The following is a 23,325-nucleotide window of genomic DNA, read 5'->3' as shown; positions in this document are numbered from 1 at the left end:
AAAGGTATTATTAATTACATATTAAACTTATTCTAAAATAACTGCATTAAGTCTTGAATGTATTTCAGGTATGGAATGGTTTATTGAATTCACATCAGAGTTAAACACAACCATACAGAAAGACATCAACAATTCAAAATCCTGTCCTAAATATTCATCAGTAATAAAATCCACTATTATTTTCATCTCATATACTCCTCCAGTTGGCTATGCCTTCTGCAGATAGAAGAATAAGACCAGAAGTATGGAATTTCCTTTATTACATGTCTGATAAGTAATAGATGCAAGTTATACATTATTGGCATAAACAGACTGAGCATAGCATTGTGGTATACAAGAAAACTGACTGTGCAAAATTTAAAAATTGTTTATTTTAAACATATCAATTTTTAATGCATTATATTTAGTTTTATGTCTAACATATACTGATGAGTTTTCTGTTGATTGTGATAAAATTATTTCTGATTAATGTGTAAGCAATTTGCAGCAAACTATATCTGCAGAATCAATATTATCAGGGCTTCAAGAATATAATTTGGTGTACAGCTACACAATAACATAACCTTTGGTATTACAGGATCACCAGGAGACCTAGACACCTTGAAAAATATTTACTTTGAAGAATATTAATTTCTACCTAAACCAATGTGCTCAAATAAACTCTTCCTGCAACAAGTCCCCTAGTTGAAGCACCTGATATACAGTTATCAGAATGTCAGAACAACTGTGGAAAAGCCAGCTAGACTTAACTATAGTTTATTAAATACTTTGTGATGATAAGCAGAGTAGTGAGGTCTGCTATGCTCAGTCAATAATTGACAAAGTAAAAGAAATTATAGGTTTAAACTTAAACCTGATATTTTAAATGATTTTTTTTCTCTATACTACTAAACATTTTTAGAAATATGCAGAAAACATTTAAAAATGTAATCTTAATAAATCTTTTTTTTTACAGACAATTACTTTTTTGCTCAAATAAAAAACACAAGATTTTTAAAAATAATATTAAAAATATACATATATATACATATATCATTATATAGGTGTAAATATGCGTGCGTGCACACGCACACGTGTGCATGTAATAAAGTTGTCCCCGATGAACACTTTTGTTTAAACATTTTCTTCAAAATATTACTACTTCAACAACAATTTAACATTGAATTTCTCTTTGAAATCTTGGAACGGAAACATTAACAATATATGAAGCATACCACGAGTTTCATGTACAAGTCTTATATGAAAGTTATCTAATAATTTTGTATATATAAAAAAGAAATCTTCAAAATAATTTCAACATGTAAAATGTTTTTAAGAAGTTTTGTGCTACTATACCCTCTATCTATCTATCTATCTCTTTCTATATATATATATATATATATATATATATATATATATATATATATATATATATACACACACACACACACACACACATCACATAAAATTTATTACATTACTTTTCTAAATTGAAATGGAAAGTGGTTCCCAAAACTTATCGCTGTAAAATGAATTGATAAATAATGGGATGAAATGACTAGATAGTAATTAAGCACAGTTATTGTTCTACCTACCGGAAATAAATTTCCCATTGCAATTATTTATATCACATAGATTATAAAATTAAACTCCAAATTTTTAACCAATTGCTCATGCTCTACAATGAAGCATCTTACAGAAGTTGGCAGCATCATTAATCTGATAATAATCATAAGTTATATAGAGCATGTATATCGAATACTTTTAAATTTCATATTCTGAATTAACTCTACATAATCAAACTAAAATTGGAGACATAAAAAAAGACAAACCTAATTTAAATGTTTATGGTACACAATGATGCAAACAGAAATAGAAATTACCTTTTAACATAATAAAAAGTTACTTATTAAAAATTGAACAATATATCAACAGTTTTATAATAGATACTGCATAACTGTTATTGTAGTAGGAAAAAAAAGAGATTCCAATTAATAACTTTAATAATATTGAACAGATTTATTATTATTATCAACTACTATTCTCTTTCATTCTCTCTCTCTCTCTCTCTCTCTCTCTCTAGTGATATTTTCAAATGCAGATTCAGATCACCATAACGTATATATTAAGTTTACAAAGAACAAATGTAAACATTATTTGTCCTGTAAAAACAGATCACATAAAGAGCATATTAATTTTTAAAACATCTTTTAATGATTTAACTGTAGATATCTGTAAGAATAAATTGTCGTTTTGAATCGAGGCATTAAGAATAAATTAAGAGCAAGACTCTGGAAATATACAAGCTCCTAGGCAAAAGCCATCTTCATGATAAGAGGTAGAATGTCATATAAGAAGTGCTAGCACAAGCTCTAGGTACTGGAAAGTTTGCGTATGCTAAGTCAAAACAGTAATTTGTATCAGCATCTTATTAATAGCTACAAATTTAGGAACATAAATAGAAAACCAGATTAAAAATATATATTTTACAGCTTTCACAACAAAAGCTTTAAGCTTTTCTAATAAGTAACATGAAGGACAGCACCAAGATTAGACATGCAGATCTGGCGGTAGGCAGGAAAGTTCACATGCCTTTATTTATCTGCAGCTTTCGGAGCCACAATAGGAGGAGAAATGGGCGTAGAATCATCATTAAATAAGGGATTTTTTACTTCCATTTCACCAGTCTGAAATAAAATATTTTATGATAAGTTATTAGTAATCAATTTATCATATAACATATCACAGTCCTATGAAGATAAAGAAATAAAAATTAATTTTGTTGAAAGCACTTATCCTTGTAATATTCTTTCTCTCATTTTTTAATTATTTCTCATTCTGCTCTTTATACCAAAATATCTACATAATTATATTCTGATAGTTATATTTTATTTGTTCTTTTATGCTTATATTAATTTCACTATTAATGACATGCCAGGTGAGCTTAACTGTTATAAGAATATAGGCAGTGGTGAGCTATAAGGAGCTCATGCAAGCCCTTTGTTAAATTTTTCTCAAATTTGCAAGCCCCTTGTTCTTATTTTTTCAAAAAAAACAAAAACAAAAACACAATTTTTTGAAATATATTAAGTGACAAACTTATACAGTAACCTAACAAAATTTAGTATATTTGGCAGTGTATAGATTGCAGGCATAGATTTCTGTGGCTAATTGGTTCAAAAGACATATTTCGGTGATTACACCACATTTTTTATTATTCAGTTATACAACATACTGAAATAATAGTTCCCAACAAGTTTCGTAAATTGTTGGATTTACATTTTCAGGGATAAATAGTATAACTTAAAGTTTAAACGAGAAATTAATAAATACAAATCATAACTGTCTGGCTATTCATAAACTCAAATAACAGAATGCAGATAAAAAACGTTATTGACGTTGAACAATACTGGATGATGTCACGTGTTCTTGTTCTCGTTCATACAGTCCGAGCTCAGATTGAGATAGATTTTTTATTAGAGCTGACCACACTTGGTGGAGAATCAAACCTTGATTTTTATTGCATTGGGTTGGGTTTTTCAGCATATTAGCAGCTTCTTTAAATTTCCTTATATATTTAAATTTTCATCATATGGAATGGAACATCAGATGAACTTATTTTAAAGATTATCTCAACAATTTGCACAATACCATAAAATTCACTTTAGAACAAGAAGAAAATACAAAACTTCCTTTTCTAGATATTCTATTAGAAGTTAATGAAGAAAATAAACTCTCCTTCTCAGTATATAGAAAGCCGACAACACAGGAAGATTTCTAAATGCAGCCTCACACCACCATCCTTCACAAAAAATAAGCTTAATTAAAACTCTTCGAGACAGAGCATACAATATCTCCAGCACACAAGAAAGATGTAATGAAGAACTAAAATACTTAACACAAATCCTCCAACAGAATGGGTATAAAACAAAAACCATCAAGAGAATCCTTAAAATGCCTCCAACTAACAACACAATAAAACAGCATTACAAAAATGCAATCTCGCTTCCTTATTTTATTATTCCATGTGAAGTAACCTGATGTGATTGTAAATTTGAATAATTCCACTATGTCCAGTGGAAACTTTTGGGTTAACAATTCTATTGTCTCTTTGTGACGGATATTAGTGAAGAGAGAGAGAGAGAATGTCAAAGCTTACTAACATGTCTGTATCTAGTTTAATGTTTTTTATCCCTTTATCTATGCAATTTTTTTATTGAAGAAGCTGAATGGCCCGTGAAGGGACGGAGAAGGTTAGACAGAAATCTTGACATTTTAGACATGGAACTGCCTATAGAATCCACAATAGGTCTAAGTGGACAGTTACTTTTATGTAATTTTGGTGAATCATATAGTCTAGGAGGTCTTGCATAGAGTCTTTTGAGTTCTGTTTTGAGTCTTTTGATGATTTCTTGATCTATGGATATTGTTTCATTGAATAACTCAGTTTTTTTGAACTGACCTTTGGCAGGATCATTATTAAGCTGGGAGTATGTATTGTAATCATGTAGCAGTAAATTCATTTTCCGATTGTATGATTTAGCATCTAAGAATACAGTGGTATTGCCTTTGTCAGCTTCGGTGATATCTATATTATTATTTCATTTTAAGGAATTCAGGGATTTTAATATTGTTGGTGTGGAATATTCAATTTTGATGGTTGGGCATCATACTTGCCAAAAGTCAGCTAAAAAAATACTCAACAAGTTATTGGATGAAACAACATCCACAGATCAAGAGACTATCAAAAGATTCAAATCTGTGCACCAATTATCAATAAATGATAACTGGCATATGTAATTGCTCATAAGAATACAGAATTGAGGGAATGTGGTCAGAGAAATAGACAGAGGAGAGGAGATATGGTAGAAGCATATAAATTAGTCAGGTTTGTGCTGGGGGGGGGGTGTCTTACAGTACAGATACAAGTGAGATTTTGCAACTTATGGTAAGTGATAGTGAAGAACTTAAGGTTATTCCTGGAAGCTGACTGTGTGGTTAAGAAGCATGTGACATCCAAGTTTTTGTGAGATCCAGGTTTTTCTCATGGCATGTGACATGAGTGTAGAATGGGTTACTTTTTTTTTAATTTGATTTTTATGGCACAAAGACATCCAAGGTCATACTGTGCCAGGATACAGGTCACAGTAGTACATATGGTAATTGGTTAGTAAGATAATCACAAACATCCATGCCCTTGCAGGATTCGAACTTGCAGCCTCTTGGCTGGTGAGTGAATATGCTAACCACTCAGCCAACCGGGCTGGCGAATGGGTTACTACTGTTGCGAGCAGCTGTTCGATGAATGTGTGAAAGGAGAGAGATATAAGAGGGTGGTCTGAAAAGTTCTCGGCCTAACAATGAAAAAAGGGATTTGCTTTATGGGAGATACTAAGGCAAGTGATGAGAACTTATACCATCTTTACAATGAGTTGCCCCAGTCCTGAAAATACTTCAGATGCAAATTTTGTTTCCTTACACTTGGATAAAGGATTAAGCCAAATATATAATTGATTTCTGGTGGTGGTGTTACACTTTTTGGATATCCTTCACATGGATCATCTTCAAGGCTGGTACGGCCACGTTTAAACTCAGCAGCCCATTTCTTAATTGTCGAAAATGAAGGAGAAGAGTGACCATAAACTTTTATGAACTTCGAATGAATTTCTTTTGGCGTTAAACCTTCTTTTACAAAGAATTTTATAACAGCACGATACTCAATTTGATCCATTTCAGGGGATACAGACAACACTTTGCATCAGACAGCTGTATGAAACAGACTAATGGTACCAACTTAACACTATCGGCAAGAGTTTTTCCACTGAAGCAGAAAAAATCTTGTAGATAGTGTTGCTGTATATGGTCGAGGCCAAGAACTTTTCAGATCATGCTCATATTTAGGTATGAGTAACAAGATGCCTCCATAGATAAGTTCTTGGATCCCTGAAGGCTATACAAAAAAATAATAACAGAAAACATCCCTGGTGATAAAATATCTATGGCCAGAACAGACTATACTTCAACTGATAAACTAAACATGCTCAAGTACTGTTATTTTTCACTCATCAGATAACTATTAAAAATTTAAAGCTGATAAAAATTTTAACAGCTATTATCAGTGATAATAACAGCTATATGACAACATTAAATATGCAGGAATTTACAGCAAATAGTATAAATGTATTTGGGAAAGAAATTGGGCTTTCACAACACTGCCTAAAAACTAAGCCAAGGAATAAAAAGTAAAAGGATGAATAGAACAGTAAGATGTAATAATTTCAAGGTAAAAACTGTTTCTGACACTGCTGAATATGCATACATTTCAAAATATAGTAGTTTAAAAATTCACTTGTAAATTCTTCATACTTATTCAAACATAAAAAATATGACTTAATTTTTACATTTCATGCACAAGAACTCCACTTACAGTTGCTAATCCTGGACATTCATAAACTGTATAATCACCTTCTTCATTCTCTTCTTCTGAATCTACATCTGAAGCTGATGCTTGACGAGCGGTACTAGCCCTGCCAAGAAGATATGTAAACACAATGAGTGAAACAAAAGCATACATCTGCAAGTACATAACTGTGGTCTACTGGTTTGTTTAATTAAAAATTTTGAGAAATAAGAGCACAACAACAGAAAAATTAACTTATTCAATTTCATCCACTTCCATTCCTATTCAGTATGCACTATAAACACTCAATTTCATCTGATGGTGAATAACTAATAGTTATTCACTATCAGTTTACCAACAAACTATATTAACAACCATACTAATATACTGTACCATGGGGAAATATTCAACAGTAGTTTAGAGAAAATGTAATGAGACATCTCGAAAGAAAGTGAACCTGAAAGAAAGCAAGATGTGGGACTCAACTATTTGATTTAATAATATTATCTCATACAGTGATAACAGAATCACCACAATGCCACTAACTGGGAGAATGATCACGTGGTTTTGACATGTGGAGTGGCTAGGCAGGTAGCTTTATGGAACAAGAGAGATGTGTGGAATTACAGAGAGGACTATGATAAATTAAGAAAACAGATTGGTAATATGCAGTGGCCAAATCAGTTGAAGAGGAGAGAAATCAGCAGTGCTTGGGACATTGTCTGGAATCAGTTATATATAGCAATGTCAGACTATATTCTTAATTCAGATAATAAATAAAGTAGAAATGAAATGGATGAATAATGGAATTATGCAGGAGCTTGTGAGAAAGAGGATATCATGGAAGATATATAAAGAACAGGTTACCACTCAACAGCACAAGGAGTATAAGATGTAGACTAGGAAGGTGACAAATGTAGTAAGGAAAGAGAAATTGGAATATATGAAAAGAGATGGGCTGAAGCAGAAAAGCAAAACCCTAGAGAATTCTATAGTTATATTGCTAGTAGAAAACAGAGTGAATATGGAAGACTGACTTTAGATGCTGGAGATGGAACATGAGTCACATCTGCTGAAGATAAGCGGAAATATTCAATGAGTATTATGTTAGTGTATTTCATATAAGGGGAGTAGCAAAAGTAGTGTTGAATAGCAATAGGAAGGAGAACAGAAGACTGATAGTTCAAGACTGGGAAGTCTTTAGAATATTAAGTAACCTTGATTTTAATAGAGTTGTGAGACTGGATGGAATATCACATACATTACGGGAATATGGAAAAGAACTGGCAGTGCTCTTCACTTGGTTGTTCAACAGAAGTCTGGCAAAGAGGAACAGTCTAAGAAGAGAGGAAAATAGTGCCGCTACATAAGGGAGAATCCAAGTCAGCAGTGTAAAACTAGGCCGGTGTGTATATCTAGTGTAGTGGTGAAGGTGATAAAGGCTCGTTCAAGACAGAAAGAAACCTAGATTGAAACGAAAGAACGAAAATGTACCTGGAGATCATGAAATAGAGAAGTTTTTAATGAAATTAATTATATTATGGTGAACAACACAGAAATACTACAAGATTTATTTCCCATAATGCTATGCATTATGGGAAATAAATCTATATACGAGTTGCCCCAGTCCTGAAAATACTTCAGGTGCAAACTTTGTTTGAGAACAAGGATAAAAAGAAACATCAAGAGATTGAAATTGTTAATGAAAAAAGCCACACTAGACATGTGAAGATATAAAAAAAACCATAAAGAAAATTTTGAGGAAGTAATGGAAGGAAAGTTTTAGAGAAAAAAAAAGCATGAATTAATCAGGCTAATCTGATAGAATAGAGGAAATAGCTTCAACAATAATAGTAGTTATTAAAAGTTTAAGAAAGTCATTACCAGCAAATAGAACTTCTAGAGGAAAAACTTCCTTTACAGATACTTGATTTAATCAAACAAAGAGAGAAGAATTAAGGAAAAGGAGACACAGAAGTAGCAAAGACAATACAGAATTTGTGGAAATGGGAAAGTTAGAAAAGAAATTAAAAATGACACCAGAAAATATAATTTACGAATAATTCAGAACATGATAGAAAACAAAAAAATCTCTGAAATTTTCCTTCCATATAACTCAAATAAGTTTTTAATATATGGAAGGACAATAAATGAATTCCAAATCTGAAAAATAAGTAAGCAATAGTACAATATAAAAGAAGAAATAATGAAAATATATGGCGAGTTTTTATAGGAACCTATACAGAGACACAGAAAAAAAGATACAAATCTCTATGAGGGTGATACAGAACCAGTCATTGTGATGGAAGAATTATGGAAAGCCCTCAGTCAGCAAAGAATAATAAAAGTCCTGGAGAAGATGGCGTATTAGCTGAACACACAAAATCAGGAGGTTCACAGTTTCACAAGGCATATTGGATATGTTTGATGATATTTTATCTATAGAAAAAATTCTGGTGCATTGGAATAAATCTCTAATTATCTTGTTACATAAAAAGAGCAGCAGAGATGATATCAATAATTATAGGCCAATCAGTTTGCTATCAAAACTGTACAAAATGTTTATATCCATTGCATTAAATAAGATCATAAGATTTTTGGATGATACACAGTCATATGAATTATGGAATTAGAATCAATGGAAAAAATCTCAATCACTTATGTTTCGTAGATAATATATCTCTTTTAGCAAAAAATAAAGTAAAAGCTTAGGAAATGCTAAATGACCCTAACAGAAAAAGCAGAAAAAAAGATTTAAAAATTAATGTAACTAAAACCAAACTGATGACAAATTCAGATCAAATCAAACTAAAATTAACAGATAATCATATTGAAATTGTGGATGACTATATTTACCTTGGTCAATTAGTTAGGCTCAAGGAAAAACAAGATAAAGAAATAAGTAGAATCACACAAGGAAACAAAGCATTGTGGCTCTATAAACACTATCTGTTAGGAGATTTACTCATATACCTAAAAATAAAGCTCTTTAATATATGCATTATTCCGGTGTTTACCTATGGAAGAGAGACATGGGAAACAACTAAAAAAAAAAAAAAACAGCTGGTTTGGGGACCAAAGAGCCTTGAAGAGAAGAACGCTCCACATAACAAAAGAGGGATAGAATAAGAAATATTAGAATTAAAGAGAGGACTGGAGTAGAAGATATTGTGAAGTGCTGAAAAGCATGTAAATGGAGATGGGCTGACCATATAAGTAGAGTGCCAGATGAAAGGTGGGCAAAATTAAGCACTGAGTGGATACCAAGAGAACGAAAGGTTACCAAAGAACAAGAGAACAAGACAACAAAGGTTTGACATGGGACGGAGGACTGGTTAAAGACAGAACTGGAAATTATAGGGGAAGGACTATATCTAGCAGTGGATGAAAAGCGGTTAAAGAAGACGAACATATTAGATAGCAAACTGTAACTGAAGCAAACACCACTATAACTGTTGCAATCTCATAACATTTCTAGATCTCTTGCTTCCTTATCTATATCAGTTCTATATTTATAAAATTATTTATAAAAATATTCTATTTAATTATTTCTTTATAAATTTCTTCTTGCATTGTAAGTTTTGTAGTTTCTTTCCACATTTTCTTTTTGATTAGATTCTCGTGGTTTTATCATGAGTGTACAGAGGATTTGAAATTGAAAATAACCATTATAAGTGCTAAGTAGGATAAAGAATGGATATCACATTGAAAAGAAGAGTACATAATTAAAAAAAAATAAAATAAAATAAAGTTGAGCAACTTTTACAGCTAAACTGTAGACTCAGCTATACAAATATTATTGAAGAAAGAATGAAAGAGTTCGAAAACAAGAAACAAACCTGGAGTCTTGATGGCAAATTCTGAAGAAATAGTGACTGATTCAACTAGGGAGGTATGTGGTGAAGTTCTCTGCAAGGATAGAAAAATAAGAATGTCATGATGGACACAAGAAGTTAAAGGAACAGTCATAGAAAATAAGAAAAAATACCAAACGTTCAAAATTGTACAAAATGTTTATATCCATTGTGTTAAATAAGATCATAAGATTTTTGGATGATACACAGTCATATGAATTATGGAATTAGAATCAATGGAATGTTTGCTAGGAACCAAACGTTCCTAGCAAATAAGTCAGCAGATGCCATAAAAGAATACAAAGAAAAGTGTAAGAGGGCTAAGCTGTGTAAAAGTAGCTAAACAAAAGTCACAGGAAGACTTTGGTAAGAATACAGAAAATAAATATCATGAAGGTGGAAAAATGCTCTGGAATTGAAAAATCTTAGAAATGGAGGATAGAGAACTATAAAAGGAATAAAAGATGATAAAGGTAACAAAAAATGAAGATAAGGACATCCTAGATGTCTGGAGCAATTACTTTGAAAGACTATTAAATGAAACAAGCAGTGACAGAACTGTAGTAGTAAATTTTCAAGAGAAATGCAAAGAGGTGTACATTTCAATACTTGAGGGAAAAGGTTACAGGAAAATTCATCGAAAAACAGTTAATCGAAAGACAATTCATCGAATGCAATTCATTGAACAGCAATTCACTGAAAAAGCAATTTGCAGAATAAACAATTCATCGAATGACAATTTAATGAATGGCATTTCGTCGAAAATGAAATTCGTCGAAAAGTCATTTTTCTTGCAAAGTTTAAAAATGTTCAGTAACAATACGGAACATTACTCATGATACAGACAACATATTGAAGTGGTCATTGAAACATAATAATTATTTTCATGCATTTTAGAACATTTAATGTAAGTGTACATACTGCTTCATTGTGCAGATAGCAATTTATCTGTAGAGAAGACATTTCGTTCTACCAAATTTTATCACAATAACTCTAGTCTGACTGAAATTAAAAATTTCATTAAATTTCATCCAGCCAGAGCGGAATTGCTAATATCATTTCGGAACTTCTTTACTGAAATTTGTACGCCTTTCATATACTGAAAGGCGTACAAATGAATAGGTGTTAGAAAAGATTAGTAGAACTTTAAGGCTGCTTAAGATATTGACAGAAGAAAGTTAAAATATTTTGGACACAGAAAGGATGGAAGGAGGACTTCTCAGAACAGTAATAGAAGGTAAAGTTCCTGGAAAAAGAGGCAAGGGTAGACCATCAATGAGATGGATGGATGCCGTGTGTGGAGTGACTGATCTTCAGAGAGTTGAGGCTGCCAAAAAAGCAAACAACAGGACTACATGGCGAGGCCTGGTGTGGAACATCATCGAGCATCGGAGTGACCATACGGCATCTGTAGATGCCCAGTGAACATAGAGAGAGATATTGGCAACATCTTAAATAGGTTTCTCTATTAATATTCTCAAAGGGTTTTTCATAATCAATGAAGGCCATGTCTGTGTTTTGTTTAGAAATTTTCTCTTCGCTTTTCAATTAAGGTTTTTAGAGCGAAAATTGAGTCTGTGCAAGATCGGTCTTCTGGAATCCATTCTGTTATTCTGGTAGTTTGATCGCTACAATACCGGTTAGCTTCACTTTTAATATTCCATCATATAGCAGAATAAGTCTATCGTAATAATAGCAGTCATCTTTACTTCCCTTTTTTTTAATAAACGGAATAATCTGTATTTTTCTCTAAGAGTTTAAAGTTTTGTAGTTGCAAACAAACTAAGGTACACATTGTATATAACGCATCACATTAAATGCATAGTATCTCATAATTTTTACAGACTATTAATGAACCGATATATATAAGAATTCGATACCGAATTTGCTGGGAATTATGAGCATAAAAATATCCTTGACAAATTACAACATAGTATTAAAGAAAATCTGCATTTTTAATATTAATGCAGTTAACAACCTAATTTAATCTTCCTTGCCGTCCAGCATATAAAAATGTACCTTGATAGCATACTGATCTTCTCACATTGAAATAAACATTGGATTAGCCTTGTTGGGCCAGCACTATACCCTCAGGCAAGATTATCTACTATTCCAGATACCTGAGGCACAAAAAAGTATCCTGCAGTGCCATTTCACATTCCCAGCATCAAGAATATTTCTGAGCTCTTAAAGAGCTCAAAAATAAAAATCAAGAGACCCTTTAAAGGAGAGGATTAAGATTATTTCATGAATCAATAAATGACGCTCAAACATTGCTTACTTTTATCTAGATAAATACTAATAGAGTTCAGAGTAGTTTCCTAATTGTCCATTTAAATATATATATCAGTGGCATCGAGTTCCCACTTAGGTTGAGTGTGCTGTCATGTGGCTTATGCAAACTGCACTACAAAATTCCTGCCATTTTGACAGTATGATTGAATTTTTATCAATGTATCGACGTATGAAAGTTTTAAGAGTGCATAGCACATAAGCACTCATATCAATTAATTACATATTAATTGTAGAATAACTTTGATTACTTTAAGTTTTTAATGAACTGTAAACAAATCTGCATGGAGTAGAGATCAATGTGTTTGTTTGAAGATATATTATGAGTTATGTTATATTATATTATGTTATCTTATTCATAATATAAGTAATATAAACTAGATAATACAATATCTGGTTAGTGTATATTTCACTTCGTTTTCTAAGAATTTTCTTTTGTTTATTGAGCTTCAGTATACATTTTACGCAATAATAGGATACATAATGTCCAATCATTATAGGAATTATCTGCACTATCGGGAATGCTACCATGGATTATTATATTTTTTATTTTTAGTGTTAGTGGCTGTTCTGTGTTTTCAATAATGGAAGATGGCTCACACATGTTAGTATTTTGCTGTAGATCAATAACTTCTTATAATACACAGAAGTATTGATTTTTATTCAGGAATAGATAAATTTTTAATAATTCTGTATTGTCCTAGGACTACAATAAAAATGTCCATATACTATTAAAGAAACTTTCCAATTTCAACAGATGCTATAGTGCACAAGCCAGAAGAAAGGTGGCTTTGTTTAACACTAAATACAGTAAAAAGACATTTGTGTACTATATTTAAGAACATTTAGTGTAATTAGAGACAACTTGAACGACACACTTAATGAAAAAAACTCTGCTTCCCAGAATATCCTGCATAAACACAAACAGAACACGTTTATTGTGGCAATAAACATAGCTAACTAAAGGCATTTGCCCTAACATATGCTTTAAATTTTCAGTTGCAGCTGAAAATTGGTTCTTTTTTTTTTTTAGTCTAATGTTATTTAAGATTATTACATGAATTTCTGAATTAATATCTTTAATTTAATCATGACTCTGATAAAAAATGTTTATTCTTTTAATACTTAGCGATATGACATCACGCAGTTCATTCTATTTGTAAATGATCAATTGTTTTTATTCCACCTTGTTTTTTAAAACTATTCCTATGTAGCCACTGAAGATGGTCTGTAATATTCAGATTGAAATATTTGGCAAATTAAATAATATTCTTGTGTAAACGTGTATATATTTTATAAGCTGAAAATTGTGTAACAGCTGTTTATAATAATCATTGGATACAGAAAGCGCTCAATTTATGAAAAGCAAACGTGTAACTCGAAATCAGTTTGAATTGCATTTCAGATACTCAATGTCATCCAGATACTTAACTGCTATTTTTAGATATAAAATTCTCCCAAAAATAGTTGCAACTAATATACTGAAAAACTTTGTGAAAATGTGTCCTCTCAATGCGGAAGCCGCATATATCCGCAAAAAGCTAGTACCCACCAGGGAAAAATGGAACGGCAGACACCCAGGTGAGAAAATCACGTGTTAATATAATTTTAAATATGGAAAGCATACACAGAGGGTTTACACTTCGTGATGAGATCAGATTATCACTGGCAAATACTAGAGTGAGACAAGGATAATTGGAATTTTTTAATACGATTTTTAAATACAGCCATATAATATACACAGAAATTGGAAAAAGTAATCACTTGGGGAAATTATTTTTTTTACAGATTGAAAAATAATTTTCGCAAGAAGGGCTGAAAGAATTCATTTTACTTATTTATACAAAAGTTCCAATCCCCTGTTTTTCTCTTAGGAATTATGTTAGCACATCATCATAAAATGAAGTTTTTTACTTCAGTTCCAACATCCAATGTATTTTTCAACAGCGATTAAGCTTAGGCCACACAGCCTTTCCTGTGTTTGTGTACCTCTATAACACGTATGTATTCTCTTCATCAGTGGTGCACCCAGAGGGGGAAACTTGGGGGCCCTTTCCCCCCCAGAGAAAAAGGAAAAAAACACTAGAAAATTTTCCGAAAAATCTTTTCCTAATTAAAATTCATTTTTTAAAAATTTATGTTGTGTCGTGTCTTCTATTTTTATACTACTTATTAATTAGCGATCATTGCAGATGCTCAGTCATAGGTCGTATGTGATGCATAGTGTGTATTCTCAATCATCTACTCCACTCACCCCATCCCCCCCAAAGATTAAATCCTGAGTGCGCTAATGTGTGAATATATGTAAATGTAAAAAGAAAAAAAAAATATGAGGATTTCTTTATTGTTTAACACAACATATCAAGATTCAGATTTTTCCCAATACATCGAATTTTTTTTAAAAAACTTTTTTGCAGTAAATACGTTTAAGTCTTTCAAAACTTGATATAGGTCATCTGTGACATGTTTATGAGCTTTGTTAAGCTGTATTCCTAGCGGCATAGGAACACTTTGGCATTGGGGAAGTTGCCAAGGGTGCCAGTGACATGCTGTGTTACCAAGTGTTACAGTGCAACTGTCTAACTATATATATTATGAATTTGTCTACAGCAGCGTTTCTCAACCTGTGGTCCGTGACTATGGGACAGGTGGTCTGCAGTCTGCATGCAGACTTAAATTAATTAAATAAATATATATTTTTTAATTATCTAAACAAATTACAATTGAATAAGTAAAAATTATTGAAATCAAATGGAGACTTAAAAAAAATGTCAGAATGTTCAAAGGCGGAAGCAATAAAACTATATTGTTGTTCACTTCACCCCTCTTTTATTATTCGTCATTCTGCCAGCAGAATGACAATAATAAAAGAGGGGTGAAGTGAACAATAATATAGTTTTATTGCTTATGCCTTCCCTTGCTGTTTAGTCAGATTTGAAGTGAACATGTGTTATCCACATTTCAACCAATGGCTTGTTGTTTATTGATTTTTATTATTGAAGGTTTCCCTCCTTCAACCAAGGTTCAGTATATCTTGAGAAGTGCTAAGTGATACTTGGACAAAGTGTGTCCTGAGTTAACCCCAGTATTATATATTTATATATTTTTCGGAAACGTTTTTTAATAATGGAAAAGTGGCTTAGAAGTAGGAGTTTGAAAAGAAGGGCAAATGAAACAGGTGATGCTAACCCAAATTGTGATACAAGTGTTGTAACGGCGAGTAAATTTGATACTATTAAAGAAGAAGAAACAAGCAATTCAAAAAAAAAAATACAGTAGGAAATATAACAGTTCATATTTGGAATTCAGGTTTACTTGGTGTGTAGATGAAAGTGAACAGAAACCTCAACGCGTTTTGTGTTATGAAGTGTTGTCGAACGAACGCATGAAACCTGCGAAACTCCGACTACATTTAGAAACTAAACATTGTAATGTGAAAAATGAGCCAATTGAATTTTTTCAGCGAAGCTTAGGGACATTAAATCATGGGAAAGATATAGTTTCGGCCATGGGTTCCATTAACAGCAAGGCACTGGAAGCATCCTATCTCTTAAGTTTGCGCATAGCGAAAACAGGGAAACCTCATTCTATCAGGGAAAATTTGCTACTTCCAGCTATAAAAGATGTGGTAAAAACGATGTTTGGCAACAAGTTACTAAAAGATGTTGATTTGATTCCTCTTTCAAATGACACTATCAGGCGCAGAATTAATGATATGGCAGGTGATGTAGAATCTCCGTTAATCGAGCCCTTATTATGTGTTACAAATAGACGAGACTACTGATGTTCCAAATGATGCGCAGTTAATATGCTATGTAAGATATGTGCATGATAACAACATTCATGACGATATTCTACTTTGCAGAACTGTCACCCCGAACGACTGGAGAAGAAATATTTCACACTCTCAATAATTACATAATACACAAAGGGATCCAGTGGGAAAAATGTATAGGCTTCTGTTTGGATGGAGCTCGTGCCCTTACAGGCAGACATAGTGGGATTGATTACATGGTCAAGGAAGTAGCTCCAGATATGAATTGGGTACATTGTTTCATACATAGGGAAGCGTTAGCCTCCAAAGAAATGCAACCAGAATTTAAAACTGTGCTATATAACACTATAAAGCTAGTTAATATTATTAAAGCTCAACCATTAAATAATAGGTTATTTTCAGTACTCTACGATGAAATGGGCAGTGAAATTATACAACTTTTGCTTCATTCTGAAATTCGCTGGCTTTCTAGGGGCAAAGTACTAACAAGGTTATTTCAATTAAGGCACGAAATTTTATTATTTGTAAATGAACGCAATTCTGATTTTGCATCACTCCTGGTGTCTGAAATATCTGAAATGTCCAAAATATATTTCAGACATTTCTTCGAAATTAAATGAACCTAAATCTCTCCCTTCAGGGAAATTCTTTAACCGTTCTTGATGCCTACGACAAAATAAAAGCATTCGAGAAAAAAACTGGTTTTATGAATTAATTACGTAAAAGACAGACAATTTGCACATTTTCCAACATTGGAATCCTTTTTAGTGGAAAATCATATTTTTGTTGATTTTGAGTTTCTGGAAAGGGTTTGCAACCACCTCAAAAATCTGAAACGGAATTTTGAAACATTTTCCGAATAACTTTTATAAGAAATTTCTGTGGGTTCGCGATCCATTTCAGGCTTGCATTCACGAGAACGACCTTTCATTATCGAAAAAAAAGAACAGTTAATTGAGCTTTCAAGTGACAGTGTTTCAAGTGATTTAAAATATGATTCCGTGATCTTGGTTTGGCTCGATTTAGGATCTCACCTTTAGTGAGAAGTGAATTTCCTGAATTATCTGCAGAAGCATTGAAAATCGTCATGCAGTTCTCTACAACCTATCTTCGTGAGAAAGGATTTTCATCGCTCCTTGAAATAAAAACAAAATACAGAAATCGTCTTCTTGTGTGCCGATCTTCGACTGAATTTGACCAATACTGCCCAATATCCAGCAACTCTGCAAGGGCCAAGAAGCTCAATCATCTCATTAAAAGTAAGTAGTAACATAATTAGATCATATTTATTTATTTAATAAAAATTAAAATTTTGTTCAATGATGACACACTTTTAATAGTTTACTTCCAATTTAATTAATTATGTTTCCATATGTATTCAAAACATGCTTTTAGATTTATTATGTTATAAATGGCACAGTTTTTCCGAAATGTTGGTAATTCCTACTTAGGTTTTTAAAAAAAATTACAAAAAGTCAAAATGACATATACAGGGTGTTTGGGATAAATTTGACATATTTATAATTAATTATATTTTTCCGTAAGTTACATGTATTAACACACACTTCTCTTCATTTAAAAGTTTGGACCCTTCTTCATTCATATACAAGATGTCAGAAAGGATGGATAGCTGGAACCCACCTGAATCATGGAAGAGAATAACTTGTATCATGATGATTCGTGCCCGCCATCAAAATAAGGATATTACGACTGCTGCCCAATGCTCCCTGAATACAGTAAAAACAATCAGGCATGAACTAGAGACTTGCAATGGTGACTACGAGGATGTAGCAAGAAGAAAGATCCCTAGCAGACGATCTGATTGCGTTCGTACAGCAGAATTCCTCGCAAATCTGCAGGAACAGGTGTTGAAGAACCCTGGCATTGGAATTCGGGCTTTGTTCGTGGAGTTGCTAACTGTAGTCAAGCCCTGGATAACAAGGGTAGCCAATGGTAGGCCGTATGTATGGCAGCAGGATTCGGCCCCTTGCCACAACTCTGGGAAAAGTCAAAAATGGTTGTCTGAAAATTTCTACGACTTCACCAGTCCAAATGTTTGGTCTCCAAACTCCCCAGACCTTAACCCCATGGATTATTTTGTATGGGGCGCAGTTGAAAAAGACACCAATCGCACTTCCAGTAATACAAAAGCCCAGTTAATGGATAAAATTAAAACAGTTTTTGCGGCCCTTCCCAGGGAGACTAGCATCAGCTTGTTCGAGGTTCCGAAGCAGAATTGAAGCTGAGATCGATGCTAATGGTGGTTATTTTGAGTAAATCTTGTTGATAGTATTGTAATTAACTCTGCCTATAATGTTTTTTTGTCAATTCATTAAATTTAATAGATACAAAGAAGATTTTCTTTTTCCTTACGAAACTGTCAAATTTATCCCGAACACCCTGTAGGGAAATAAATTAAAAACAGTATGTTTATTTTTAAAGTAAAACTTTAATTCTAACATTCTAAAATGTTATTTTTCTTGCTTTTCTGTTCTCAAAATTGTCGATGACATTGTTAACGTCTATTTCATTACTCAGTTGAAGTTTTACAGTCAGTAAGGCAAGATTTCTTAAAGCCAAAAAAAGTGCCGTCCAGGGCGGATCCCCAGCTACGCCTCTGTAACTTAGTGGTCCGTAGAATTGTTTTCAGCATTTTACTGGTCCTTGGCCTTAGAAAGTTTGAGAAATGCTGGTCTAGAGAGATAAGTCTAGCTACACTTAAGAGTGTTCCACATACTCGGATAATTTAATATTGCAACTACTGGAATGATTCATTTCGAATGAGTGGTAATCTCAGCTGTGCTGTGTAATGTTATTAATGGTTGAAGAGAATGGTGGGGGTAGTGGTTAACAGTTTTTTAAATTCAACTAATAAACGCAGTCGTTTTAATACAGTATCATAGGTTCAGAAGTTAACTCTGCTATACATTGAAGTGACCGGCTTACGAGAATACAATCTTTGGCATTGTTCGAAGTTACCTTAGCTTCCTCTACTCGAAAGAACACTTAAAATAACTTGAGCACTTATGGGGATTGTATTTTCGTAAGCTCTCAGGTCAAATTTAGGAAACTTTCAGTTTCTACATATATTCGTTTTGAACTCACGTTGTATCTTTAATATCCACTGTATCCACGTGGTTAGCCTAGTGGCTGTGCGCTTCACAACCATATGAATGGGGAAGGAGTGTCCCAGGTTCGATTCCCGTTGAAGACGTGAGGAATTTGAGGATCTTCCTCAGCCATAGCCAAGTTAGCCGGTCTTTGGCATGGGCAGTAGGGTTTTATCCACCAGTTTATCTGGCGTTTTTCATCCCGCAAGAAGGCAAACTGGCTCCGTGAACACACACAGATCTACAGCCATAAATACTTAACCCCCCACGAGGGGGCTCAACTTGCCCCAATAGGGACGAGGGAGAAAAAGGGAGGAAACTCAATACGAATAAATAAATATGTAGCCACTATTTCTATGTAATTTATTATACAATTTCTTGTCTTGTGACATTTTTCATTTTTTTTTTATCCCAATGTATGACAGATCATGTGGATTCATTCAAGTGCCAACAATCCGGAGCAATCCAGGACCATTTCAGTTGCATAAAAAATAAAAAGAAAAAACTATTTTCCTATAGGGATTACTATGAATAACTTGTGTGTTTCTCCTTATTAATGTAGTGCATCCATCGGCATGCTTTTAAAAGCAATATGCCCTAAAAATTAACAATTTTTGAAGAGTCATTTTATTCATCTGTTGCAATATACAGAGATTATAAAAATTAAGATATTTAAGAAAGGAAGTGCATCAGTAGCATATCATGATCTTCAGAGCCTTTGAAAAATTCGTAGCTATGCGTCTTCTTTCAGTGTCCCATTTTCAATAAAATATTGTGTTAGTGGCACCCTTCTGACACCAGCCCAACCAATGCATTCCGACCTCTGCATAACAATATATCTCTTAGCCTTAAATGGAAAATGTTTCTATTATAACAGTTGAAGTTTTTCATGGTAGTACGTGTGATATGAGATAAGTTAACGAAATAATTTTGTTACGAAGGATGAACATGATATGCCACTTCTCTTGATTCTGCACATAGTACGATGAAATCGGCAAACAACACTGCTTAAGTCAGAATCGTGAGTACATTGCAGTGAAATGAATAACCAGTGTGAAGGAAGTTTGGTTTTAAAATTTGAAGTGCCATGGTGTTTTTATAAAAGTAGTATGCTAAAAAAAAAATTTGCTTATACCGAGACATTGGGGTGGGGAAGAAAGAAAAAAGAAGACCATAATTGCTTGATGTGATAGTCAGAAAAAAGAAAATATCACAGAAATAAAGCGAACAGGAAGTTAGATAGCTCTAACATAACAACTGCAGATACTCCTGTGATTCATTTATCATTTTAGTTAGCTTTAAAATTATCATGAATTTTTATTTTTTTCCCCTCTAACTCTTTAGAATAGCAGATTGCACACTATCACTGCTTACTACACACATACAGAATATATATTTTAATTCTGACCATCTGAATTGCATTGCCTTTTAAAATTTGAAATGCATTTTTAAAAATTTTTTTCTTTTCTTTTCTGAAACAGTACAACAATTATTATTTATTATTTTATATTTTTTGAATGGGAGGGGATTTAGAATTTTCCATTTCATTGAAAGGATATAAGTTATGTACAGTTTGAGAAAACAATGTCTTTCCATTAGAAGCAGACTAAATGCAGCAAGTCAAACTACTGTTTTTGTTTATAGTTTGTTCTGATAAATATTTCTCCCTGCTTTGGGAACCTTCTAACAGCTAACATCTTTTGTTTGTTTGTGAGAAAGACATTATGGCGAAAATATTATTTACTACTTTTTATTTTTTTATTGTCGTCTTATGTGAATATGCCGCACAAGTTAGCTGTACAGCAGAAGAGAAAGATAAATTCTGGAACGTGCTAGATGAAGAAATGAGGGAACTGGAAGAAAACAAGATGGCGATTGTCAGATGAGACTTAAACAGATACATAGGGAAACAGAATAGGGACTGTGAAAGGGTGCATGATAGCCATGGAGTGGAAATGATGAACCAGGAAGGAGAGAGGATTTTGGACTTTGCAGTACTGTTTGATCTGGCAATTGTGAACTCCTTTTTCTGCAAGAGGGAAGAGCATTTGATAATATTTAGAAATGGCAACAACATAATAAATTTAGTTTAATCCTTTATCCAAGTGTGAGCAAACAAAGTTTGCTCCTGAAAGTATCTTCAGGACTGGGGTAAGGTGGTGCAATACCAGGGCAACTCCTTGCAAAGGTGGAGCAAGGTACTATCACTCCTATCTCAGTATCTCCCATAAAGCAAAAAATCTCCTTGCGGATATGTCTAATGTTATGCATTAAGGGAAGGGCCACTACCCAGACTAGTTTCGATCTTTATTGAGGTCTTCAGTGGGAGCCAGGCCCAAGTGGAGATACCAGCCAGAAGCATTAGCAAAGTCATCTCCACCTATAGGAGTTGCCACATGGTGTGCCACCTTTTTAATAAATTACTCTGGATTTAGACAAAGATGTTGAAAGTTTATTTTTCATTTGGTGGTGCAACCACCTTACCCCAGTCCTGAAGATACTTTCAGGTGCAAACTTTGTTTGCTCACACTTGGATAAAGGATTAAACTAAATTTATTATACTCTAACCAAGTGAAAAATAAACTTTCAACATCTTTCTCTAAATCCAGAGTAATTTATTAAAAAGGTGGCACACCATGTGGCAACTCCTATAGGTGGAGATAACTTTGCTAATGCTTCTGGCTGGTATCTCCACTTGGGCGTGGCTCCCGCTGAAGAGACCTCAATAAAGGTCGAAACTAGTCTGGGTAGTGGCCCTTCCCTTAATGCATAACATTAGACATATCCGCAAGGAGTTGTGTTTTGCATTATGGGAGATACTGAGATAGGAGTGATGTTAGCTTGCTCCACCTTTGCAACGAGTTACCTGGTGTTGCACCACCTTACCCCAGTCCTGAAGATACTTTCAGGCGCAAACTTTGTTTGCTCACACTTGGATAAAGGATTAAACTAAATTTATTATATTCTAACCAAGTGAAAAATAAACTTTCAGTGGCAACAACAGTTCACAGATTGCCTACGTTTTGACTAGAAGAAAACATCTTAAGGCAGTAACAAATTGTAAGGTAATCCCAACAGATCAAGTGGCGCAGCAACACTGGCTGCTGTACGTAGACTTTATTTTAAAGTCGAAGATAAGAACCTTTGGAAGTCATGCGAGGAAGAAAATTAAGTGGTTTCGCTTAAAAGAAGAGCGTGTGAGAAACCGTTTTAGGTAGAGGGTTGAATGATATAATCACGTAATCACAAGAAAGATAACCAAATATTTCGGTCTGGAAATAGCAGACCATCGTCAGTGGTATTACAAGAACAGTTTAAAAAATACAAGCTAGAATACTAACACTAGATCGTTAAAATTAGAACACGCTGCATGATGTTATATCACTAAGTATGAAACGGAATATTTTGAAGTAGAAACATGACTGAATTTGCTATAAAAAAATAAAATTAAATTAAAAAAAATTAATGAGTAATCTTGATTAGACTTTCCCAGATTTTTGATATAGATATACAGCCATTACGATTCAGGTTGGGGCGATGGAGCAAGGCCTCCATGCTTTCCTTGAACAAACGTTCGAACCTATAACGAGAGTTTCATGTGTTGTTGGATAGTAGAAAGTTCTTTCTGTAGATAATCAAAAGTGGAACAATTAGTTTTGGCTCTTCTGATGAGGCATTTTATAATTCCTGTTTTTTGACATTTCTCAAATCTTATAATCCTCCACAAAACAACAAAGTTTCAATACGTCGAGTGCCTATTCCTTATATCTCCGGTATTTCAGAACCTATCGCAAGAATTTTAAAGAAATATGATTTAACAACTACGTATTCACCTATTAACAAATTGTCTTCTCATTCTCCTTCTCCTAAAGACAAACGCTCACATTTATCTCTTCCTGGAGTTTATCAAATTCC

The 23,325-nt window shown here is 33.2% G+C and overlaps 1 protein-coding gene across 2 annotated transcripts in view; it reads right to left on the bottom strand.

The window, feature by feature from the left end:
* Positions 1-243: 243 nt before the first annotated feature.
* The window catches only part of LOC150110597 (uncharacterized), a 198,607-nt gene continuing 175,525 nt past the window's right edge, over positions 244-23,325 (bottom strand). For both annotated transcript variants that reach the window (XM_090395067.1, XM_090395065.1), the window contains exons 6-7: positions 6,407-6,506; positions 244-2,666 (exon numbers count right to left, since the gene is read on the bottom strand). In XM_090395067.1, coding sequence (XP_090251193.1) covers positions 2,574-2,666; positions 6,407-6,506 — 193 coding nt within the window. In that variant the 3' untranslated portion in view covers positions 244-2,573. The remainder of the gene's footprint in view (positions 2,667-6,406; positions 6,507-23,325) is intronic.

Source organism: Typopeltis vanoorti, chromosome 1, assembly GCF_054136105.1.
Source record: "Typopeltis vanoorti isolate ZY-2024b chromosome 1, IOZ_Tvanoo_1.0, whole genome shotgun sequence".
NCBI classification, from domain to species: domain Eukaryota; kingdom Metazoa; phylum Arthropoda; class Arachnida; order Uropygi; family Thelyphonidae; genus Typopeltis; species Typopeltis vanoorti.
Note: the sequence above shows the minus strand (reverse complement) of the source record. Positions and strands in the feature narration are given on the sequence as shown.